The 22868-nt window shown below is 35.9% G+C and overlaps 1 protein-coding gene across 13 annotated transcripts in view; it reads left to right on the top strand.

The window, feature by feature from the left end:
- Positions 1–22868, top strand: part of MEF2C (myocyte enhancer factor 2C) — a 165983-nt gene that overhangs the window by 69768 nt on the left and 73347 nt on the right. For 7 of the 13 annotated variants that reach the window (XM_082458148.1, XM_082458146.1, XM_082458150.1 and 4 more), the window contains 2 exons: positions 3636–3831; positions 21424–21627. In XM_082458148.1, coding sequence (XP_082314274.1) covers positions 3778–3831; positions 21424–21627 — 258 coding nt within the window. In that variant the 5' untranslated portion in view covers positions 3636–3777. Of the gene's footprint in view, positions 1–367; positions 538–1464; positions 1837–3635; positions 3832–21423; positions 21628–22868 lie in introns of those variants that run through there. The other 6 variants (XM_082458153.1, XM_082458152.1, XM_082458154.1 and 3 more) reach the window with 5 other exon arrangements.

Raw genomic sequence — 22868 nt, forward strand, 5'->3', positions numbered from 1 at the left:
TCTTCTCAGGTGTTTTAAAAATAGGAGTTAGAAATGTTGTCCCCGTGTCTGGATTTTTCTCCTTGTCCCTTATCTGAACCTCTCAAAGGCCTCTCTGTGTGGGGTGAGGCGCCCAGCCCACTCAGACAGTTCTGCTCAGAGAAGGAAGTGAAGAGTTTTGGTTCCCATTTTACACTTCTGGAACAGTTTAGGGAAGGAAGCACCTTTACACCTTTTATTGTTCGTGGTTGCTGACATCATATCCTTCCCTGACCAGTCTGTGCGTGTTTCCTGCCATTCTGTCAAGATTCTTCTGTGTTACTGGGAGGGATTTGTGGGAGGGAGGGAGCGAGGGGAGGAGAGGGGGAAGGGAGGGAGGTGTGTGTCACTCGGGGAACTTGTTTGTAAATGAGAGAGCCGGGGTGGGAGAAGGATCTTTAGCGTCTGTCCACAAGAAATTCTTCTGTCCGTGGGTCTCAAACCACTTTGCCTTCATCTGTCTGCTTATGCCAAACTCAAAGTGAACAGAAGCCTCCCATAATGAAGTTCCCCTTTTTAGTAAGCAGCATGATTTTATTTTTCTTCTATTTAGGTTGGCAAAAAGAAAAAAATGCAGAAGACTGTAGCTCTATAGAGTGTAACTATGGTAGAGTATTTGTTTTTCTTTTCTTTTTTTAATTACTGATTGTTTCTCTGTAACTCTGTCATTTTCCAAGAATTCTTCTTTCATGTGGAAAGAAGTAGTGGTAAGGCTGCTGGAATTATTTTAAGCTTATGGTTGATTGTACATAATGAAAGTTCTCAGTGTAACTCAAATTCTACTATGTGCAGTTTAGCTATTATATTCTTTTCTTCATATACATACAAAACAATTTTTCAGATTACTGAAGTTATATAATCTCTTTTTCAGCCTCTCTAGGCCTCCTACAAATTAATACTTGAAACCAACCTTACAATGTAATTTTTGCATAAAAATCAGGTTAGAAAAATAGTTATAATAAGAAAACAGCTCCTGAGCTGTTGTTGACCTTCCTAACTCTGAATTTTTACTGACAGCCTTGAAACCTGGTGACCCATAATCTAATGTTCTAAGCAGAATGTTCCAAGGCACATTTTACTTCATGCAAAGTCTCATCATCACCATATCTTACTCTGCATATGTACTTAATCATATCAAATTTTGCATTTCAGAAATGTTCAAAAGGCAACACGCTTCAAGAAATATTCATTTTTATGGAAAATAAGAAAATATTTTAATTTTATTGAAATTTAAACTTACATCTCTCTACATTACCTTGCATATTTCAAAATGTCATTTTTTAATCGATTATTTTATATATATACATATTGACACATATCAATTTTTTCTGGCAAAATATTTCCCATAATGTTTTAAGAATTAAAAAAGAAAATCCTTGCTCTGCCCTTTTTAAGACGCGTCCCTCGTTTCAAAGTTGTGAAATGTGGGGTGGTGAGATGGAGGAACTCTTCTAAGTTTGATTCATCAAGAACTCTGTCTTTCCAAGGAGACTTTTCTCCAGGGATGTTTCTCTACTCGTTTGGTTATTTGTATTTTGAAATCAGGATCCGCAGAAGTTTTCTTCTTCCCCGCCTCTTCCACACTCTAATCTGTTCACCCTGACCTTCCACCTTAAAGTGAATAAGCGCTTAGGCAGGCATAGTCCTGTAAGCCGATAGTGCCACGGCCTCAGCTCAGTGAAAGAAAGGAAATTGTCCCATATGCATTTGCTGTGGATTCATGGGTTGGCTTTTCTGTGATCGAGGACGCCTGTTTGTCTCTTTGGGTTCTTGCACATGCATGGGAAATACCATTCTATCGTGCTGCTTGCTTCTAAGGTAAGACTATAGGAAACACAGGAAAGTTGTCCAGTTGAGTGATATTTAAGACCGTCACTAAAAATAGGTAGATGGACAGTGTTTGGCAACAGTGAATATGCAGTTGTGCTTTGTGGATTTTTCATATTTTAATGTGATTTTTTTAACATATAGCTAATTTTTTCCTGTCTATTTGTCAAATGTGTGTTATTTATATAACTCTAAAACTCTGAACTACTTCCAACATTTAAAATTACCGCTGGAGTAATAGTTTTGATGAGCACTGTGTGGTCGTGATACTACTCAACATACGTATGTTCTCAGAGGCAGAAGTGAGCTACAGTTTAATAGAAGGCATTGGACGAAAGAGAATGGATGGTCTTAGTATTTAAGCAGCACTTAATCCACCAGAACTAATTATATCATAATAGCTTCTGCAATTAGATAATCACAGAAAACTTAAATTTAAAAAATTTACTCAAGGTGATAAAGAATTTAAAAACTAAATTAAAGAAATCAAAAGACAGCCGATGTGATCAGACCAAGTGTGTAACAGTTCCAATTCCTGTTCCAATAACTTTGAATTGGAGCCAAATAATCTATTAAACAGCCAGGACATTGGCTTAGGATTACATAATACATGTGGGAATTTATCAGGTCAGTTGTCAGACACCAACTAAAGTAAACAGGGAAATTCTGAGCAATGTGTGAAGTAGTTGCATTCTTTGACATAAGATGGGATAGAATAATTGAAGCTATTGCTTGCAAATGAAGAAGCCACTGTGGAATGCCTTTTTGTTAACTTCCACATTTCACAGCAATTCACTTTCACTCAAGTATTTTCAGATATAATTTAAAACAAAGAAAGATAACGTACTTTTAATACACTGGATTCTCTGGGTTTATCTTACATTATTGATGATCACTTCTTTCATTTTAATTCATGGCCTAAAGATATCCAGTATATGGCAAGCTTCTATAATTTTGTATCTTGCTCCCCAAAGAGATATGATATGTCTTTTTAAAATATTTAAATTTAAGGAACTGATGGCTTATAAGAAATATAGTCGTAAATGGAATAATACTCTAATTTTCGCACCATTTCTTTCTTTTCTATGAATGATTATCTTTTTTGATTCTTGTATTCAAGATATAGCTTAAGGGCTTTCAAAAGGAAAAGGATATTTCACTGCTGATAGCTGCTTGTTATGTAAGATTAAATATCCCACATTATTTTTACAGTGTTCTCATAGCAGTGACTTTTTAAAAATAAGATTAAAGGATTTAGATTTAAATTAGTTGACATTTACATATATCAAATAGCACTTTCATAATAGTCCATCCTATTTGCATAACGAGGGACGTTATCACCTCTGCTGTCAAAACACGAGATTGTTTTCCCTTCAGAAATGAATTAGCTGCCCTACTTAGCATACACAGGTACATAAAGGTTCATTAACTCTCTGATTTAGGTAATTTTTCATAACAGAAGGGTGAAAATAGTCACCTAGTTGCATTAAAAAAATAGTAAGAAACTCTTTGCAAAAGATACATTTCAAGTGTTGGGCTTTAAAGCATAGTTTTCATCATTTAAATGACTTGTTAAATTACTTACAAGATTATTTTAATCATAAAAACAAACCATTCCTACTTGATATGCTCCTGCATGTGATATACCGTGTACTTTTAACAAATGCTTATTTTCATTCATTTAATTTGTTTAGTTCCATAGAGTTTTATTTTTAGAAAATTAGAATATGATAGTTCTCGTGAAACTGGCTTGCTGTTAAAGTGGTGCTTAATTTTTATTTTTTGTTCAGCAGGAACGAATGCAGGAATTTGGGAACTGAGCAGTGCAAGTGCTGAAGAAGGAGATTTGTTTGGAGGAAACAGGAAAGAGAAAGAAAAGGAAGGAAAAAATACATAATTTCAGGGACGAGAGAGAGAAGAAAAACGGGGACTATGGGGAGAAAAAAGATTCAGATTACGAGGATTATGGATGAACGTAACAGACAGGTGAGTGGGGTAAACTTCTTTGTGTGTTGTTATTTACATGGGCCATTTATTACACTTCCCCCCAGATATGTTAAGTGTACTGAAAACATTTTGAGCTTATAAACATCCATTAAGAGAAGTTTTAGTGAATTAAATGTGGTCAGTTTAAGTGCTGATAGTAAAGGGAAAAAAATCACTCTATCTGTAAGAAATATACTTTACACATTGATGATTATTCACTTTTTACTTCAACATGAATTTTAAATGGGAGCTGCGTTTGCGTAACATGAATAGCTTAATAATTAAGAGTTAATAAGCATAATATTGCTCCACTGCATGCATCATCAAGCAAAGATATTCTTATATTCATGGGAACGAGGCCTTTTGTGGTCATCCACTTAGAGGTTTATAATATAGACTAAATATCCTGTATAAAAATGGCTTCCAGTCTATTCACAGTAAAAGAGACTTTGAAATACATCCAAAATGTTTAACATTGTGCTGACAACAACAACAAGGAAGACACCCCCCACAAAATATTAGTCTCTTCAAACATAGAAGCGAGAACTGTCAGTTAACTCATACCATTTTCTTTAAAGCCTGAATTTTATAAACCTAGAGGCACATGATGTTATCATTTTTTTCTAGAACTCCAGTGATATCTGTATGATACAATTAATCTATTCTAAAGACTTTATACATGCAAATGCTCTCTTCAGTGAAGACTTGTATATTATGAATATCTGTGATTTGACTCTATTTTTCTTCACCCTTGGGGAGAGTGGATTTAGTTAGGAGAAGTAAGAATAGCCAGGTGGTCTGTATGCATCCTAATGTTAAATAGCAAAAAATGGTTCCTGAGAGATATTACAGTACTGCCTGATCCCAACCATTGCAAATGGATAATGGAACCTACAGAACAGGCATTCCTTGACCACAAGGGAGGAGAGCATTTTGGCTGTTGCCCATTTACACTGGGGAAAGCTAAGAGGACAGCCTCAGAGACGCCCCACCGGACTGTAATTTCCCCCAACACTCTTTCTCCCCTACTGTGCCTTTCTAGCTTCTTGGACCTTCTAGTGAGACTAGAACTGATTCGTGCTTTAAAACTTTTTATTGCTACATGTGTAAATTATAATGAATAGAAGTTGTTATTTATGCCATCAAAGCCAGTATGCCATTAAGAGGTAAAGAAACTTTTTAGATTTTCAGATTTATACTCCTTTAAATTATTACACTTAAGGTACATATGACTTGAACTATTTTTGGCTGAAAATTGAGCTAAAGGATGAACAATGCTAAGATTTATGATGGATTCCTTCAGTGTTTTCCTACACATTGTGTATTGCTGTGGGTCAAGCCAAAAAGCAATAATTCTGTCAATATAAAACCACAGTATTTTTTAATTGATTTATAGGTTGAAATTGAAATTAAGACTGAAATATTGAACATCATATACCACTGACTATTTAGATCTTACTGTTTGGACTAGCACCTATTTGGGGTGCAGTCAAAAATTTATATGAATTAGCATCTACACTTCATTAATAATGTCAGTTAATTTTGGGGTTCATGAAATTTATTGTATCTTCCTTTTGCTTACAAGGACAAAAGAAAGTTTTTGCGGTTGAATTCATGAGCTTTCATTATGCTTTATAAAGGAATATAAAACTCACACAGGCATGCAAGAATGTTAACACTATACTTTTAAGCTAACGATTGAACGTTTTTTCGTAATTTAAATATAGTTGCGTCTACAATTGCTGTTACTCTCACCCATGTTAGAAGTCATGATAACTTTAAGAGAAGAAAACTTATTTAAATTCAGCTTAGTTAATCTTACATTTTTTAATCCTGAATATGAATTCCTTGATTTTTATTCTATAGAATTTAGGATCTGTGTAGTCTTTTCTTCGTCTTTAGGCTCAGTTGGCCCTTTAATTCAATACTCTTAAATGGGATTGGTAAAATTGAAAACTTCCATGTTTTAATATATATTTCAGTGATTATTTTAAACGGCTATTGACAATCTTAAACAGCCATCTTACTTATAAATATTTGTCATGCGTGCCTCTCATCTACTGTAAGAGTGATCATAAGAGCCATTTGGGAGAGAGTCTGGAAGATGTAGGTCACTTCTGATAATCAGCACCAGCAAATCTGCAACAGCATGTCATACGAAGTGAGGAGACACCCCTAACCTAGGCTCACTTTAAAGTATGTGTTCACGTGTTGAAAAGAGAAACATTAACTGCTTTGCCCTTTCTGAAGCTTCCCCACTGTAGACTCCCTAACAGAACCTCACACGATAGCTCACTGTCATCTTTTCTCAAAAGCAGTAAAAGCCTGCCCTGCCATTGCAGGTGTTTATTTGGCTATACAGAGAACAGGGTGTGTTTTTACAGAATAAGAAATACTGACAAACTGTGAAATGAAATATTACAGAGCTGATGCGATAAGTTGTATATCATTGAGAAATAAAACTGTGGTAAAACAGAGTGGCTGACGTTTTAAATTGAATTTTGCCCTTACTTTATTTTTCATTATGGCAGTAGCAACAGCTAAAAATCATAAACTCCAATTGTATACATAAAATAGTTTAGGGGAGGAAAAAAAAGTAACAGCTAGTTTTTGTTTTGTTTTTTTAATTTTCCAGAGTCTCCAAGTTTATGAAAGCTACTATTTCTCAATCTCTAAGCTAAACAAGGTGGATTTCTTAAGCTAGTATGTAAAAATAAATAAAATCATGAATTGTCAATTTGTCTTACGGAAATTTTCAGGTAACTTAAAAGAAGCTACGTGTTCCAAGAACTACATATATATTACTCCATTTAATCTTTAGTAATTCCATTTACAGCTGAATAACTCATTATTTGTTGTTATAAATCAATAAATATCACTTGTTTGCAATGTGCCTAACATGAAGTATTCAGCAGTAAGCAAGAAGAATCTCATTCAGCTTACTGTCTGCCACAGAAGTCAGCCAACTGTTTCTGTAAAGGGCCAGATAGCAAATACTTCTGGCCTTGTGAGCTGTGCAGTCTCTGTCTCAACTACTCGTCTCTGCCCTCTTTCTTAGTGAAAGCAGCAAAGGACAATGTGTATACGAATGAATGTGTCTGTGTTTGAATAAAACTTTACTGGCAAAAACAGGGGGCAGGCAGGATTGGCCTGTGGGCCATAGTTGGTGGACCCCTGGCCTGGTGGGATGAACCAGACATGAATTATGCAAATATATAACAAAAATTCTGTTCACATGTGCTATGAATGCAGCTATCCAAATGCTATGAAGGAATAACAGGAGGTGCCTTATTTAGATTGCGGATGGGAGAAAGGCCTCCCTGAGGAAATGCTGAAAGATGGGAGCTAAAAGATGATTCAGAGTTAAGCAGGTGACAACATTCCAGAGGGAACAGTGTTTGCAAAGCTCCTGAGAAAGTAAAGAGCTTGCTAAGGAGTCTAAGGAAAGCTTTTGGAGCTTGAGCCTGGTGTGTATAACTTTAGAGAGATGAGAGAAAAGGTTTAGATGCTAGGAAGGGCCCAGATCACGCAGAGCTTTGAAGTCAGATGGTTAATACTAGGAGGTGGCCAAGATTTGCGCCCAAATCTTTCAGATTCAAAAACAAAACAAGCTTTTCTCTATTGTGTCACACTGCATTCTGTATAATATAATGGCTAAGAGCATGGTTTTATGTCCTTGCTTTCCCCAGTTACATCATTCTGCATCCAGTGTAATACCATGGTGAAGAACATGGTTTTTACAGACACACAAACCTTGTTCTGGCCCTAATTCTGCCACCTGCTAGCTGTGTGACCTTCCAGCAAGTGACTTAACCCCTCTGAGTTTCATCATTTCCCTCATCAGTAGAGGGGAGATTAAAAAATAGTACCCACTTCATTGGGTCATTGAGATGATTAAATTGGGGGATAAATGTAAGGCACCTAACATATAATAAATGCTCCGTAAATTTACTTGTTAGCTACTCCTGTTAAGACTCACCATCAGCTACTATAGTTAATGTGATTTCTATCAGAACAACACCTGTGCTGTGTAGCGCACTAAAGAATGGTACCTGAAACCTTCATTTCAATAGGGTGTTACCTTAAAAGGGTATCAGGGAGATGGAAGGAAAAGTGGAACAGAGTAGAGCTGGGGCACAAAGGAGCCTTTGGAAACTAACAAGGGGCAAGAGAATCATTTCAGAGCAAGAGCCAGGTGATGGCAGAGGATGGCTTGTGGACAGGAAAGAAAATCACACAGAACATTTATAGCTTGTGACAAGGATGGTTGAGAAGTCGTTTCCCAATTTCTATGCTTGTGGGACTTATTTTCAAATATATGTTACGGACCAAATTATTTTGAACTACTTATCACCATTTTTAATCACTTCTAGCTTCCAGCTTATTCTCATACTACAATTTCAATCTCTCCATCTGCATTTTTTGTTCTTACTTGTGAGTTACCTTCATCAGTTAGGCAATAATCTTACCCTCCTTCATATGGTACCAGTTGTTACTGTGCTTCTGAAGCAGCCAGATTTTTAAATGAGTTTTGTCCTCATATGACTCTTTTTGCAAACAGAATATACTTAGAAATCTGTTATAGCTGTTATATCAAGAAGAAAGATATATGAAAATTAGGCATGCTTAACCTAAATCTGTTTACTTGTGTGTTTGTATTTAAAGGTTTCAGCTTTCCCACTTTGAAAGGATAGGAGAGGCAAACCCGAATTTATTTGTGTGACTTATTATAAAAAGACATTTAAATATTTGAATAACTACCAGAGAAAAATATTTGTCGAATAACACAGTTACGGCCTAATATAGTAAGTTAAAGAAAGGAGATTATTAAATGTCTTAAGTTCTTTTCTTCCATCAGACCTGGCACACTAACAGTTTTTGCCAGCAAACAAAATATCATGTAATTATCAGTGCAATAACTGGAGCACAAATTAAAGACAATTAGCAGCATTCTCCTGTTAATAGAAAAGGAGAATCCCCTTATGACTAAAGGGGATTAGTCATAGCTGTTAAATTTTCTAACTTTTTCCCTTTTCTTATGTCCTTATCTCAGTTTCTTTACATGACTTATAAATTATTTTAAATGGGCTCAGAAAAAAAAAACTGGAGAAATACGTTCAGTGTAGATGCAGCCTCTGACAGTTTCTACATACTGAGGTTTTTAAACTAAATCTGATATTTTCTAAACTAAACTGAAAAATAAAGAGTTGCCTTGATTTTCTCAAATGACTCTTCTTTAAAAAGAAACAGATTTTACTCCTTACTTTCCCGTTTTCCTCTATTTTACTACGTTCTTCTTAGAATTTTAACTAAAATTTCAGTGGAATTTTTACTGTACCATTCCTTCAAGGTGATATCCAGAATATCCGTAAATAAAAGGGCTAATTACAGTTCTAAACTTGAGAGTTACAACCTACTAACCTAATATAAAATTTGTGGAAGTTGAGAAAGATTCAGTCTTTAAATGTGAGGATAATATAGAAATACAAATAAATTGCTTCAAGAAAATAATTTTTTGATGAATTCTAAACCATGAGTTAAAGAACAGTCATCCAGACACACTGTTTTATTTTGTCATCTCCACAAAGAGAACGTCCAAACTTGTCAGTTGCTTGTATGCATATCAAGCAAATACACATTATTTGAGGGGAAATTATGCTTTAAATACTGTAGAATAGTTATCCATGTTAGTCAGTGAATATTTGGAACCTTGCTTTAAATCAAGTGAATAAAAAGTTCAATCAGTGCAAAAGTGTTGGGTTTTTTTATCTCTAAATCCAAAGTAAAAACCTGCAAATAACTCATGATAATGATCATTATACTCCTTTTCCCTCAATATCATTTCTTTACAGCTGACTGCCTCCCCTATACTCATATTAAAATTTTTATTAAACTCATTTTATAAAATGAGTAAATAAATAAAAGTAGAGTATATCATAGTAATACTTTAGGACACAGTAATGCATCTCAGAACTGAATTGCAGGGTATATTGATGCTGTGCATGCCTACTTGAAGGTCCTCCGTGCATATAAGTTAAGTCATTCTTTTGTTAATCTTAAAATCACCAAGGGGAAAATTTTTTTTTAGAGAGTTGGAATTAACTGGTGAGAGACTGAAAAAGAAAGCCAGAAGGGAAAAATGACAAACTGTATTTTTGTGAGATTCCAAATCAAAGAAAGCAGTAAGTAACCAGAGTGCTCAGATGTATGTTTAACAGCTGTGACATCAAGCCATCCCTTTCTCTTCTGTTCCTATCAATTTGAAAACAATTCAGAAATGGTTTCCCCACTCTGTAGTTGAATCATAGAGATAGTGCACAGCATACTTTCTGTACATCCCGTGTTGTGTGAGACTTTTTTTTTAATTGGCGTATAGTTGCTTTACAATGTTGTGTTAGTGTCTGCTGTACAGGGAAGTGAATATATGTATGCATATATCCCCCCTTTTTTGGATTTTCTTCCCAATTAGGTCACCACAGAGCACTGAGTAGAGTTCCCTGTGCTATGCAGCAGGTTCTCATTAGTTATCTATTTTATACATATTAGTGTATATATGTCAATCCCAATCATGTGTGGGACATTTTATACTTACACAGCTAGATCTGTTCCTTTACTGCCAAAAAGATATTGTCTCAACTGCCATCAAACTATTCATTAGCTTTCCTTTAGTAGGAAGTCCAAGAGAGGCCAAAATATTCACAAGGAAAAGGATAACTATCTCCTCTTGAATTCTGTCACTGGATTTAAGATATAAGCTCCTCCTTGAACTTGAGGGCTTCAAGACTTTTTGTTGTTTCAGTTCTAATTTGTGTATTTCACATAATTTCCATTTAAAACTGTAATTTAGAAATATTCCAAGGCTTATATTTATTGTGTCTCAATCATTTTGTGTAGCAAGTTGACACAGAATGGCACCTTCCACCTGTGAGCGCATACACACACCATTCTGTGTGCTACAAATCCCCTTTTGCTTTGCAAATGCCCAAGCTTTGTGTGACATTGTATTACTGAGAAACCAACACTAAAAATATTAACATTATGAATAGACCGCATAAACCAAGAGGTTTCTTCCGAACTGTAGATTAAAGAACATGTTGCTGATTGTTTCAAAAGCCATGTACTTTGCAGTCTAGACTTCCTTTAACATTGTAATTTATTCACTTAAAATGAGCTCCTTCGAAAATTATTATAGTAAGAGTATTTTTAAAGTTGACATCCCAACATAGTCTTACTGAACACAATTGGAACTCCTGCCCCCGCCAAGAATCATGGCTTTGTTTGGAAAGCAAAACAAAACAAAACAATAACAACATTGTTAGTTAAATTAAAGTAAATGAAATTCCATAGTATGGAATATGTATTTGTGTTTCTTTTGAAATATGTTGGACCATTAATAGGAATAAGAGAAGCACTCTAAATGTTTGGATATTTGACTTTTAATTTTAAGTTGGAACAGTTTAGCTTAAGAAATCACTAACATTTAAATAACATTTCAACAAATGTAACTGTTTGGAAACTACAACGGAGACCGCCTCCTGCCTTCTGTCTTGCAAGGATTGATTTGGAAGGCCCTGAGGGAGAAAATATTGGAGTTAGGAGGTAAAACTGAAGCCATTGTGGAAAGGAAGAAGTTACACTCTTCCTGTTATGACAGGAAACATAGACAAATGTGCTTCCTGAGCATTTGCTCAGCAGGGAATGAAGTAGTCTTTGACCTTTACCTTAGGTACATTTTGGCTTTGTTAAACTAGTAAACATGTTTTTGCCCCCAAAATATTAATCTGGTTTATTTGATTCTTTTCAGACTCAAATTATATATTTCATGTACGTGAGGTATAGAGAAACAAGTATTTATTTTATGACTGCATCTGCAGACTGGATTTAGAATGTAAATCAGCCCCTTAACAAACCAAGCAAACCTCAACAGCATGTATAAAAAAATTTAAAACATATTGTGTTATATATAGTCTTCTCTTTTTAAAATCCAAAACATTCTTAGGCTTAAAAATGGACCACAATAAAATGTTTTAAATCCTACATTTAGTAATTATAACTCATCATCTACCTTTTCCTCATGTACATAAATATATCAGAAATCAGCTATGACAAGTTTTAAAACCCAGACTTTGAATTTGTTAATAGACACTCAAGTTTATTAATATGCGTTCAGTTATTTAACTGTAATCTAACCCATTGTTTTATTATGTTTCCTCGAAATAGTGTGCAATGCACAAGATTTAAAGTCTTATTTTGGAGTTTGGGGTGTTGACTTAGGGTGAGGGGTCAGTAGAGTCCTAAATTCCACATGCTAAGCCCCCTATTTTAATCCTTCTATCACGTTCAGAATTTTAGGAACTACTGCTTGAAACCCTTTGGAAATCCTCCTGCGTTGCAGTGAAATGCGGCTCAGTTTGCTGAAGGCTAACGAGGACAATAGTCCTCTTTGCAGCAGAACACACTGCTGTCTCATCCTCGCAAGTTATGCTGCAGGGTTACAAGCACATGGTAGCAGTCTGCTTAAAAGAGTCCCTCACTGCTCTTTAAAGAGCCTTTCATTTATGGTGGCAGGCCCCGTCATTGTATAAAGGAGCGCTTGTCTAGAACACAAGTCTGCAGTGGCGCTACTTCCTCCCACCGAGAGTAATCATCAAGCCTAAAGCTCGCAAGCCTTTCTAATGACAGACTGAATTAAACAAAATAAAATTGGAGAGGAATACTTTAGAACAGTTGCGCCATTACTTACTGTCAGGAACAAGCCAGGGGAAGAAAAAGAGCATTTAAGAGGGCATTTCCCTTTTTTTCAATTAAAGATTGTCGCTGCAGACTCTTGACTCCATCCCTAACCCTTTAAACACATAGGAAGACCTAGCGGCTCTGGATTAGAGAGCGCATTGTATCCGTGAACTGCCCATCTTGTCCCTCATTAGTCACTCCTTTTCCTTAACTGGGAGGAAACTGAGAGATTCTTTAGGCTGTGGGTGAGGAGGGCTGGATCTAAAATATTTCCATAGGATTACAGTTGTATTCATCGTGACTCTATTTGGACGAAAAAAACCCTGATAAAACCTCAAAACTTTGAAAATACAATTAGCTAGGTATATTAGTCCCAAACGCATTCTAAAACTATGAAACTAATATTACTTTACGAGTTAAAGAAACGAGTAAAAAGTTTCCCCACTCACTGAGCAGACTCACTGATAAGTTCAATAAGATCAGGCTGAAGGAATTCTGATTGGTGGGATGAAGTATCGGAGACCCATAGGTAAAATTATCCTTGCTTCCCTTAGTAATGCATCTGAAGTCATTTAGAGTTAGGCCTCAGTTATTCTCATAGATGTGAATAGCTGCTGTTTCCAAAGGTCTTTTTCTTTCATTTATTCTTTCCTGTAAGGTGCAAGGACTCCTACCGTTAAAATATGGCAGGAAAGTTCTCCTGAGGTGACTTTATGAATGGAGCCAGGATTGGGAGGGTGAACAGAGGCCTGCGTGTGGTGTGGAGACTCATGATTAAATGCCCTTTCTGTTACACAGTAGTCTAACTAATTTCCGTGCCCTGTAGGAAATGATACAGGACTTGTCCTCTGTTTTAGAACTTGTTATTTACATTGACTGTGTGTAAATCAGAGACCCACCTTTTTTTATTCTGGCTGTAAACAGGCTTGTATTTGCTACCAACCAAAATGCTTCTCATTCTGTGAAATTTAAATAAACATCCATAAATATAGAACTAGTGTGTGCCCACTAGTGCATGCATGTGGTTCTCACTGGCTTTAGTGGGAATGTCTGGAGGTCTGAGGGCAGAGGTAGCTGCAGAGTCCACACAAAAGGAGCTTTGGTTTATTGTCAGAACCTAGAAACCAACTTCTTCTCAATTTTATTATTAGTAGTAGTATTTTTTTTATTTTAACCTAGAAAGCTGTCCTTATACTAATTAGTAAGTTGGGCACTACCCTGCTTGTGCTCATCAGAATTGCTGACATTTCTTAATGTACCTGGACAGTGCTTGATGAGCGGTTGGAGGGGTCCGTGCTGTACTGACCTTCAGCCCCTGAAACGCACAGTTGTCTAGAAGAGGGAAGGAACCACTGACTAATGGAAAGAAAGATGGATTTTGTGTGAAGAGGGTTCTATTTCTAGTTCATCAGCGACTAGCTTTGTGACTGTGGATAAGGCAGTTCATGCCTTCGTTTACAGTATCATCTGAGAAATGGGGATGATAAACTGTGCCCAATAATAAGTTAAAAGAGATGCTGTCAAATGGAGCAAGATAGCTTAGAAAGTCTCTGAAAACTTCTTAGAAAAAAGTCACCAAATAAAGTCAACACTCTTATCTAAAAACAGTTATAAAAAAATATGATATGCTCCAATTTCACCAACAAACCCACACACAAAATTTGACCCAATCCAGTTTTTCTCCTATTCATTTTTACCAAATGTACATTTTTACTATAAGTTAGTGTGACAGAAGAGAAAAATAACTATGTGAAATTTTCCTCTCTCAGTGGCAAACTTCTTATTAACATAATTTGAGCGTGCATGGAAATTCATTTTTAGCCATTCAGTTTTGATTGCAAAAAAAAAAGAGTAATTATTCCATCCATCTATCCATTCATTCATTCAATGAATATTTAGCCAAGTATTGTTCTGGGACTTCAGGTTACAAGAGCAGACAGGAGATGTTCCGGGCTTTCAAGGAAAGCTTGAGGTTTAGTTGAGAGAGCAGTCTTTTACAGTATGTAACAAGAAGTGACTGAGCCTGATGCATCAGAAAAAAAATACTACCTACCTTGTATAGTGTTTCACAGTCAACAAGTCACTTACACTTGTGTGTTCCTTAGTTTAACTCTCATCATAACTCTGTAAGATATCTGTTATTACCTCCACTTTACAGGTGAGGAAACTGGGGTACGGGTAAGTTAAACAATTTACCCGAGGCCAAGGACACACGGCTCATACACGGCAGAGCTTAGACTTGATTTTCAATTCCCATGTTTTTGCTTCCACAGTACAGAGCCCCAGTAATGATGCATATATACTGCTCCTTTTAAAATATTTTAATGTGAATTTGCTGTTTTATCAATCTGGACAGTTGTTTTTCTGTGCATTTTCAGCACTATACCTAATTTAATATTGTCTACTCCAATTCTTTACAGTCTTTTATATCTCTTCTAACTACAAAAAGAAAGTGATCCAGTTTTATTTCTTGGAATATTAAAATTAGAATGACTATGGTAACATATTGATGAAGTTGAGTAACCAAAACATAAGACATTCTACAGAATGAAATTGCAGAAATAGATTCTTGTTGTAAACTGTATTCCATTCACTCTAATCTTCCCCTTTACTCAAAGGTCTGTGCTACGTAGCCATAGAATCTGAACATCTAAATCTGGAATAAATCTTTTAAAGGTGTCTAGTCCAGCTTCCTGTTTAATTCAGGAACGCCTTCTAGACCTTCCTTGATATGCAGCCCTACTTGAACATGTTCAGCAATGAACTGCTTCTTACTTCAGGAGACTAGATCCACTCTTGGACAGTTCTCATCACTGGGTTTCCCCCTGTTTTGAACCTCTTTATGATTTTCAGCAATGCTTTCTAACTCTGCTCTATAGAACAAAACAGAATTAACTCATCTGCCTCTTCACATGGCCACGAAGTCTGCAGATCTTGGAAAGTGTTTGGCATTTCTCTTTTAACTCTGTTTTTCTGGGTTAAACATTCCAGATTCCCTCAATGATTTCTCCTGCAAAATTATTCTCAGACCCTACATCGACCTGTTTGCCATCCTATAGATGCTCTAATTTTGTCAGTGTCACCCAGTGTCTTCTTAAAATTCTCAGAGCTGACTACAGTACCAAAGATTAGTTAGTGCTGACTAACTAAGAGATCATTAGGATAATTAGTTCCCACTGTGGAACACTAAAACTTCAGATCCTTTTCCCAAAAACAGCTATCATGTTAGTTTTTCTCCAACCTGAGATTATATAATTCTGTTTTTTTTTTTTAATACGAATGAAGACTTTAAAATTACCTCTGTTTCTTGTCGTTTGTGACCCAGCTTTCTGTAGAGAGAGCTATGTATGTATAAAGACTCTACCATCTGCTGGGTTATCACCCAGATTTGTGTAGTGTGTGGATCTGATAAGCATGCAGGCTACATCTTCATCTACACCACTGATAAAAATGGTGCCTGGGACAGGAAAGTTACTCTTGAACTCTGTGGCCCTTTGCAAGAGACTGTCCTTAAACTTAACACCAATTAATTAATTCATATTTAAATCATCTACATTACTACTAGCTAATCTCAAATATATAATATTGTGATGAGGATTTCATCAAATACGTTGCGAAATACATGTTCTTTAAAAATCTGATCTCATTAGAAAGTTCAGTAAATTTTTGCTCAGTGAATGCAGTCATCTGAATTCTTAGATCCTCCCCCCTTTACCTCTGTATCCTGTGATTGTAAAATTCAGTTTTTACCTTCACACTTTTCTTTCCTTCACGGTGAGTCATCAGGGCAAGGAATAAAGACCACTTTTCTCTGAACTTTTTGAACTATTTTTTTCTTTCTTCAAGAAAAGTAAAACAATAAATTGTCAAAAAGACAAGTTTAAAAATTATCTACTTTTAGCAGAAAATTTTATTGAGACATTCAGTTTAAAATAGAGTATTTCCATTCCATAATCCATCGTTCATTGAGTATCCATTGGTCAGTCTTTGTGAGGCCAGAGGTGGGGTCTTCAGGGAGCTCAAAAAGCCAGCAGGAGAGGCAGACTCAAACAACCAATCAACTCTGTAATGTTAGAATAAGTCTCATAATAAAGGTTTGTAAAAAGCTCTAGAGGATAACAACGAGGGAGGAGTGTGTTATCTGAATGTGACAATGAAAGCTTCATAGAAGAAGTTGACATTTAAAGGAAGCCTTACAGCACCATGGGAGCCAGATGGAAAGGGGGAGGGACGTAATGCCATGATCAGCTTTCTCTAAGTACAAGATAAGAAATAACCAATATGGTAGGTTTCATTTCATATTCATCTTGATTGGGTTAACATCTACTGTTATTTTTCTTGCTCAGTCTAGAAGAAGGATTGGTCAGAAAACAAAAACTGAATTCACCCAACTCTGGATAAAAATACAATTCAGATCATTACACATGACTGGAAATATAACATTATTAGCCAAGGAATATATTTTGATTCAAATGAAGGAAATTCCTTTGGAGCTTTAAGGAATTAAATGACTGTTTTTCCTCCAGCCATGAGGGTGAGACATGAACAGGGGAGATATAGATTTACATGTAGTAGAAGCCTGCACACCCAGCACCAATGTCTGACGTGGAGAACGCTCAGTCGGTATTGGTCGGCACAATGGCATGTAGAAAATGCTCAATAAAAATTGCTTGAATTACTTTCATGTTTCTGTAAATAGATTTTCCTTATTTCTTTATAAGGAATATAAATTGTATGGAGCTGTATTTAATGAATGTTCCTTTTTTTCAATTTCAAATTCTAATTTCAATTATTGATTCATACCTAATAAGTTCTAGAGTAATTGTCAGCATGAGTGATGCCTGCCCTTATGCTAGGATTTAAAACTCGAGGTTAATATAAAACTTAATACTGAATGTCTTAATAAAACATCATCATTACATTTGAGGCTGTTTCAAGAGGTAAAGAAAAAATACATAAAATGCTCAATGTTTACAGAGTAATCTTGCTTTCCATACATACATTACATATGAAGTCTCTTTAATTTTGAAAACTAAATGTAAATTATAGTGCCCACTTAAATAATATTGGTTTTATTCTCTTCTTGGTGCACCTTGATTGATGTAAACACTGGAAAAGAGCATCTCTTTGCCTAACTGCTGTAAAAACAGTTTTCCATCTCACCTAAGGTTCAAAATATGTTATTGAAATAGAAATGGACTTGTCCCCATTACAAACAATTGTCAAGTTATGAAAAATGTAATCATTACAATACATTATTATATTTAAGTATAAAAGCTCTGAATTGAAATCTTTGTCATGGAGTGGCATATTTTAAACAAAGGGTAATATCCCAGTTCTCTTAAGAAAGCTTAATGCTGTAAAACAATTTTATCTAACTGTGAACAATGAGAAAAAGCATTATAAAATACATTTTGAGTATGCTATGAAGAATATGAACATAATACAGAATTAAACTTAGTGCAATTAAGAGTAGGTTTTGAAGATATTTTCTTAAATGCTTTAATATAGTCATCATCATTTCAGTTTGCAGTTTTAATGAAAAGAAGCCATATGCACTGACTTTCTGACAGATATTATTAAATAAGTATGCATTATCCAGCAGCCTATTTGGTTACACAAAAGTTGAGGAGTACCTAAAAGTAAACACAAATAGTGGCTTTAATGATATTTCTGTGCTGAAATGTACTTTGAGGGTGAGTGTTGTAACGTGCTAAATTCTGAGGTTTGAGTACAACAGAAACCATACTGTATCGAGACATTCCACCTACAGTTTGTGGTCATGAAAGTCTGATTAAAAGTGGTTTTAGATATATGAAAGTATTTTGGGTCAGTGCCTTCTGCATTGAACGTACTCTGTAGCCTACTTCACTAAACAAAATACCAATGTGCAAGTATATTTGCATAACTAAATTGCATCTAAGAGAATTATTAAAAGACATTTTGTATAAATCTGTATAATTAATGGTGATACTTTTTAATCCATTCCAAAAAGATAGTCTTTATTTAGCTCATTCCTAATACCAGTCATGACTCATCTGAATGAACCAGAATAAAAAAAGTTTCTAAAGTAGTATGATAATCAGATAGGAAAATAAAACACTGGCTATATTTTATAAGCACAGTTTAATAAGTCAATAAACATAAAACAGAAGGTGAGACACTGGAAATAAAACACTAGCTATATTTTATTAGAAGCACTTTAGTAAGACAATCAATAAACAAAACAGAAGGTGAAACATTGGCAATCATTACAAAGAAAAATTATCCCAGTTGCAACGTAAATAACATATCTGAGTAGATATTGACTAGCCGATGTGGGCTGGTAGATACCTAAATGCTGTATTTTCCAAAGAATGATCAGTGGGAATTCCATAGTTCAGCTTCATCTTTCTATCAGGAAGACTGTAGTAAGATCCTCAAATAGCCTTGATCAGGACTCTTTGAGCCACTAAGACAGGTATATTTTGTAAGTTCTTCTCCTGTAAGTCAACTAAGAAAGGGATGGGAACTAAGATTTATTGAGCTTCTACTTTAAACACAAAGCTTGATACTGTACATATGTTATTTTATGTAATCCTTGCAGCAACACCACAAGTAGGTGTTATCTCCATTTTATAGATGAAAAATCAAACTCGGAGAAAAATCAGATTTGAAGAAGTTAAGTGAATTTCTCATGACTAATAAATAGCAGATCAGCATTCAAATCCAGGGTCCCCTGAATCCAGACCCCATATTCTTCCCTTTCTATCATGCTGCCTTCAGTGCAGATGTGATTAAAGAATATAATCATTATTAAAGTGTAGATTTATCTTTTTAAAATTCTGTTTATGAGTTGCTAAATAAAAATTTGGTGGGGAAAGCTATCACAGTTTTATATAACATACATCACTTTGATATTTCTAAAAACGACATAATAGTTTTCCCTATTTCGTTTTTATACTACAGATTTTTAACGTGTGCCCATATGTCTGCTGTTCTAGGCACTGGAGATACAGCAGTGGGCAAAATAAAAATGGTACATGCCCTTGTGGAACGTGCACTGCAGTGGAGGAGACAGACATTAAACAAATGATCACACACAAAATTATACAAGTTATAAAATATGATAAGTACTATAAGAAAAAATAAAGGGTGATGGGTAAAACAATAAGTATTAACAGAAGTGTGGGGAAATGAGGAGACCAGGAAGTCAGCTTTTCTGTCTGCTTGTCCACACTTCCTGTCAACACATTTATTTAGGCGTGTGGGATAGGGGACATTCAAAGTCCACTCAGCGGTCTCTGGTTTGGGTGACTGAGTTTATGGTGAGATGGGGGACCCAGGAAGGGGAGCAGATTCGAGGGTGAAGGTGAGTTTGGGCTTTGGGGGTTTGAGATTCCTAGGACTTTTAGATAGACACGTGAGTGGAGGACATCCATGGGGTGGCTGGAGACAAAGAGAAAGATAAGGAGCGGGACTCGAGATTTAGGAGTTACACCCAAGTAGGTAGTAGATAAAACTCAGCTGACCTCTGCAAGATGGGTTGGATTTGAAGTTGAGGAAAAAAATTTAAATAGTCACCTTTGAAAATAACAACTAAAAGTCAGTCAGCATTTCCCAGGGTAGATGCCTCAAAAACCTGGTTCAGAAGAATGAGAGTAAGTGCTCCTCAAAATAAATAAATAAGCAAAGAAATCAACGTTCTGTCAGCAGTAAGTTTGGGAAGCAGGTTAAAGTTTAAAAAGTTCCTCAGCCTTTAATATACCACTGTGCCTCATTTCCCAAACATATTGGACCATTGAACTTTTGGTCTTAAGGAATATTTTGTAGAAATAATATTCTACAAAAGACCTGCTGGGAAACACTGGACCATGAAGTATAAAGGCTTATACTTAAGAATGTTCATGGTTTTTGGTGGGCAGACTGGAGTTTAATCCAGAGAAGACTGAAACTGGGAATGGTAAAATGCATATTTGCACTGGCAGGTAGAAGTATTTGAAGCCAGAGAGGGGAGCTGTTGTAGCCGGCCCATCAGGAAATGGCAGTGACAAGAGTGAGGTTTTGAAGATTAGGATGAATCGAGGAGGGAATGGTTTCAGACAGGGAGATCGTCTAGGACAGGAAGCTGATAAAGACATGAATGATAGAGCTGCCTGGGAAATAGACAAGAAAGTGTGAACCTGAGAAACATTTTGAGGGAAGGAATTGTGGGACTTGGTAATAGATTAGAGTAAAAGAAGAGAAAGGCAAAGATGGCAATACAGTTTCTGGCTTGGGAGAGGAAGAAAGATACACAGAAGAATGAAACCAAAACCCTAACAAGAGTTATGGCTAAAGCACTTCCCAACTCCCTGCTGGATTTCTGGAAAACAGAATACAACTCTGTCTGAAAGTACAGTCAGATCCCTTCAGTGTTTTCAGTTCAATGGCATGAGACTAAACAGTTTTGAGAAATTTTGAACATAGATCTAAAATACTGTGTCCATAATGTCATGTCGAGTCTTCACATGGCCAAAAAATAAGCTCCGAATTTATAATTAAGAAATATGCTAACCCTGCTGAAATTGAGTCTTTTAAATCTTGAATTGCTCAAAGAAACATGAACAGTTCTCTGGTCACCTTCATTAAAATGCCCTACATTAAATCTGGCATTTGCAGTTTCACATTCAGCAGCAAGATAGAAATCACACATTTTCAAATTCTAAGCAGAAATTAGTTTTAGATTTATTTGCTTTCTTTCCAAATGTGTTAGTGCCCGAGGGCTCTGACAACAACACACGTTGTTTTATAAAGGAAAAAAGTACTGTTTTATTTTTAAAGGCATGCTTTTTTTTTTTTTTCCTCTTTAAAAAAACGTGTCTGCTTTCTTTTTTCCAGGTGACATTTACGAAGAGGAAATTTGGGTTGATGAAGAAGGCGTATGAGCTGAGCGTGCTGTGTGACTGTGAGATCGCGCTGATCATCTTCAACAGTACCAACAAGCTGTTCCAGTACGCCAGCACGGACATGGACAAGGTGCTGCTCAAGTACACCGAGTACAACGAGCCGCACGAGAGCCGGACGAACTCAGACATCGTGGAGGTGAGCGCGCATGCGTGCCTGGTGAACCCCAAACAGGCAGAGCCGCGGGTGTTCAGACCTACCCCTCCCTTCCCCCCACACACAAGCACATCTTCCTTTACCTAAGATGCTCATATTCCCACAGGTGTACCCAGGTTTAAAGCCCCAACTATTACTCCACCCTCTGTCTTTCTCAAAATGCAGGTTAGAGCGGTATGATAATAGGGACTACATGAATCTGGTCCTTGCTAGAAATCAGGCACCTGGGTCAGGCCACCAGAATGGGGAAGTGTGGCCAGGGGATGGCTCGCCCACATTTTAGATTACTTCTCATGATTTCTTTTAAGTATATACTAGTTTCCCAGCAAAGAAAAAACGTATTTTAAAATGAGCTCACCCCAACTTTTCATTTGTTTTTCATTTTATGTCTCTTCTTTCTAATTCATTCTTCCTAATGTATTCATGCTGAAGGAGTAAAGACAATTATTCTCCTAGAAATCTTTTCCCCCAAATTATATCATTTAATATAGCATTGTTAATATACATGGAATCAGAAATCTGATGGAAATGAATTTCTAAATGTTACTTGGTATTTTATCAAAGTTAGATTTAAAACATTGTTCCATTGTGCCAAAAATAAATAAGCATGGTGTTGAAACTCAAAAATATTTTTGATTAGTTAGCATAAGTAACATTGCTGTACAGTTTTAAATGCTTCTCACATGTATCCTATTTAAATGTTATCGCCTTATAGTACCCTTTGTAAGCAATGAATACTAAACCAAAAAGGAAGAGGTGTAATGAGGTATATGTCCCCGTTATACACAGATATAATGCCCCCCATCTGTCTATTTTCCTCACCTATCTATCTCCTTGTGGTTTCCTAGATTGTGACTGCTTTCCCAGAATTAAGAGAAAATAAATGTTTCAAAAGTATGTATTCAGCATCAATCTGCCAGAGTACAAGTTATTCTTGCCATTGCTTAAATTGTTTAAAGTGGTTTTAAAAAAATCTAGTTCTAATCCTGATCAAATTAATCTGCCTCTCACATCCATCTTCTCTTTACCTGTTATAATTGTCTAAGATTAATTCTCGTTTCTTTACTTTTATTTGGAAGTTTTTTAAAAGTATTGAGCTGATCAATTAAATTTTTTTATTTTTTGCCTAGTAAGGCCAAGCAGATAATTTCAGAGAAACAAAAGTAGATGATGAGTAGACCTAATGTGGTGTGTATTTAAAATACTTTCAGATTTGCATTACT

Source organism: Balaenoptera physalus (genome assembly GCF_965194825.1).
Source record: "Balaenoptera physalus genome assembly, chromosome: 3".
Taxonomy (NCBI): domain Eukaryota; kingdom Metazoa; phylum Chordata; class Mammalia; order Artiodactyla; family Balaenopteridae; genus Balaenoptera; species Balaenoptera physalus.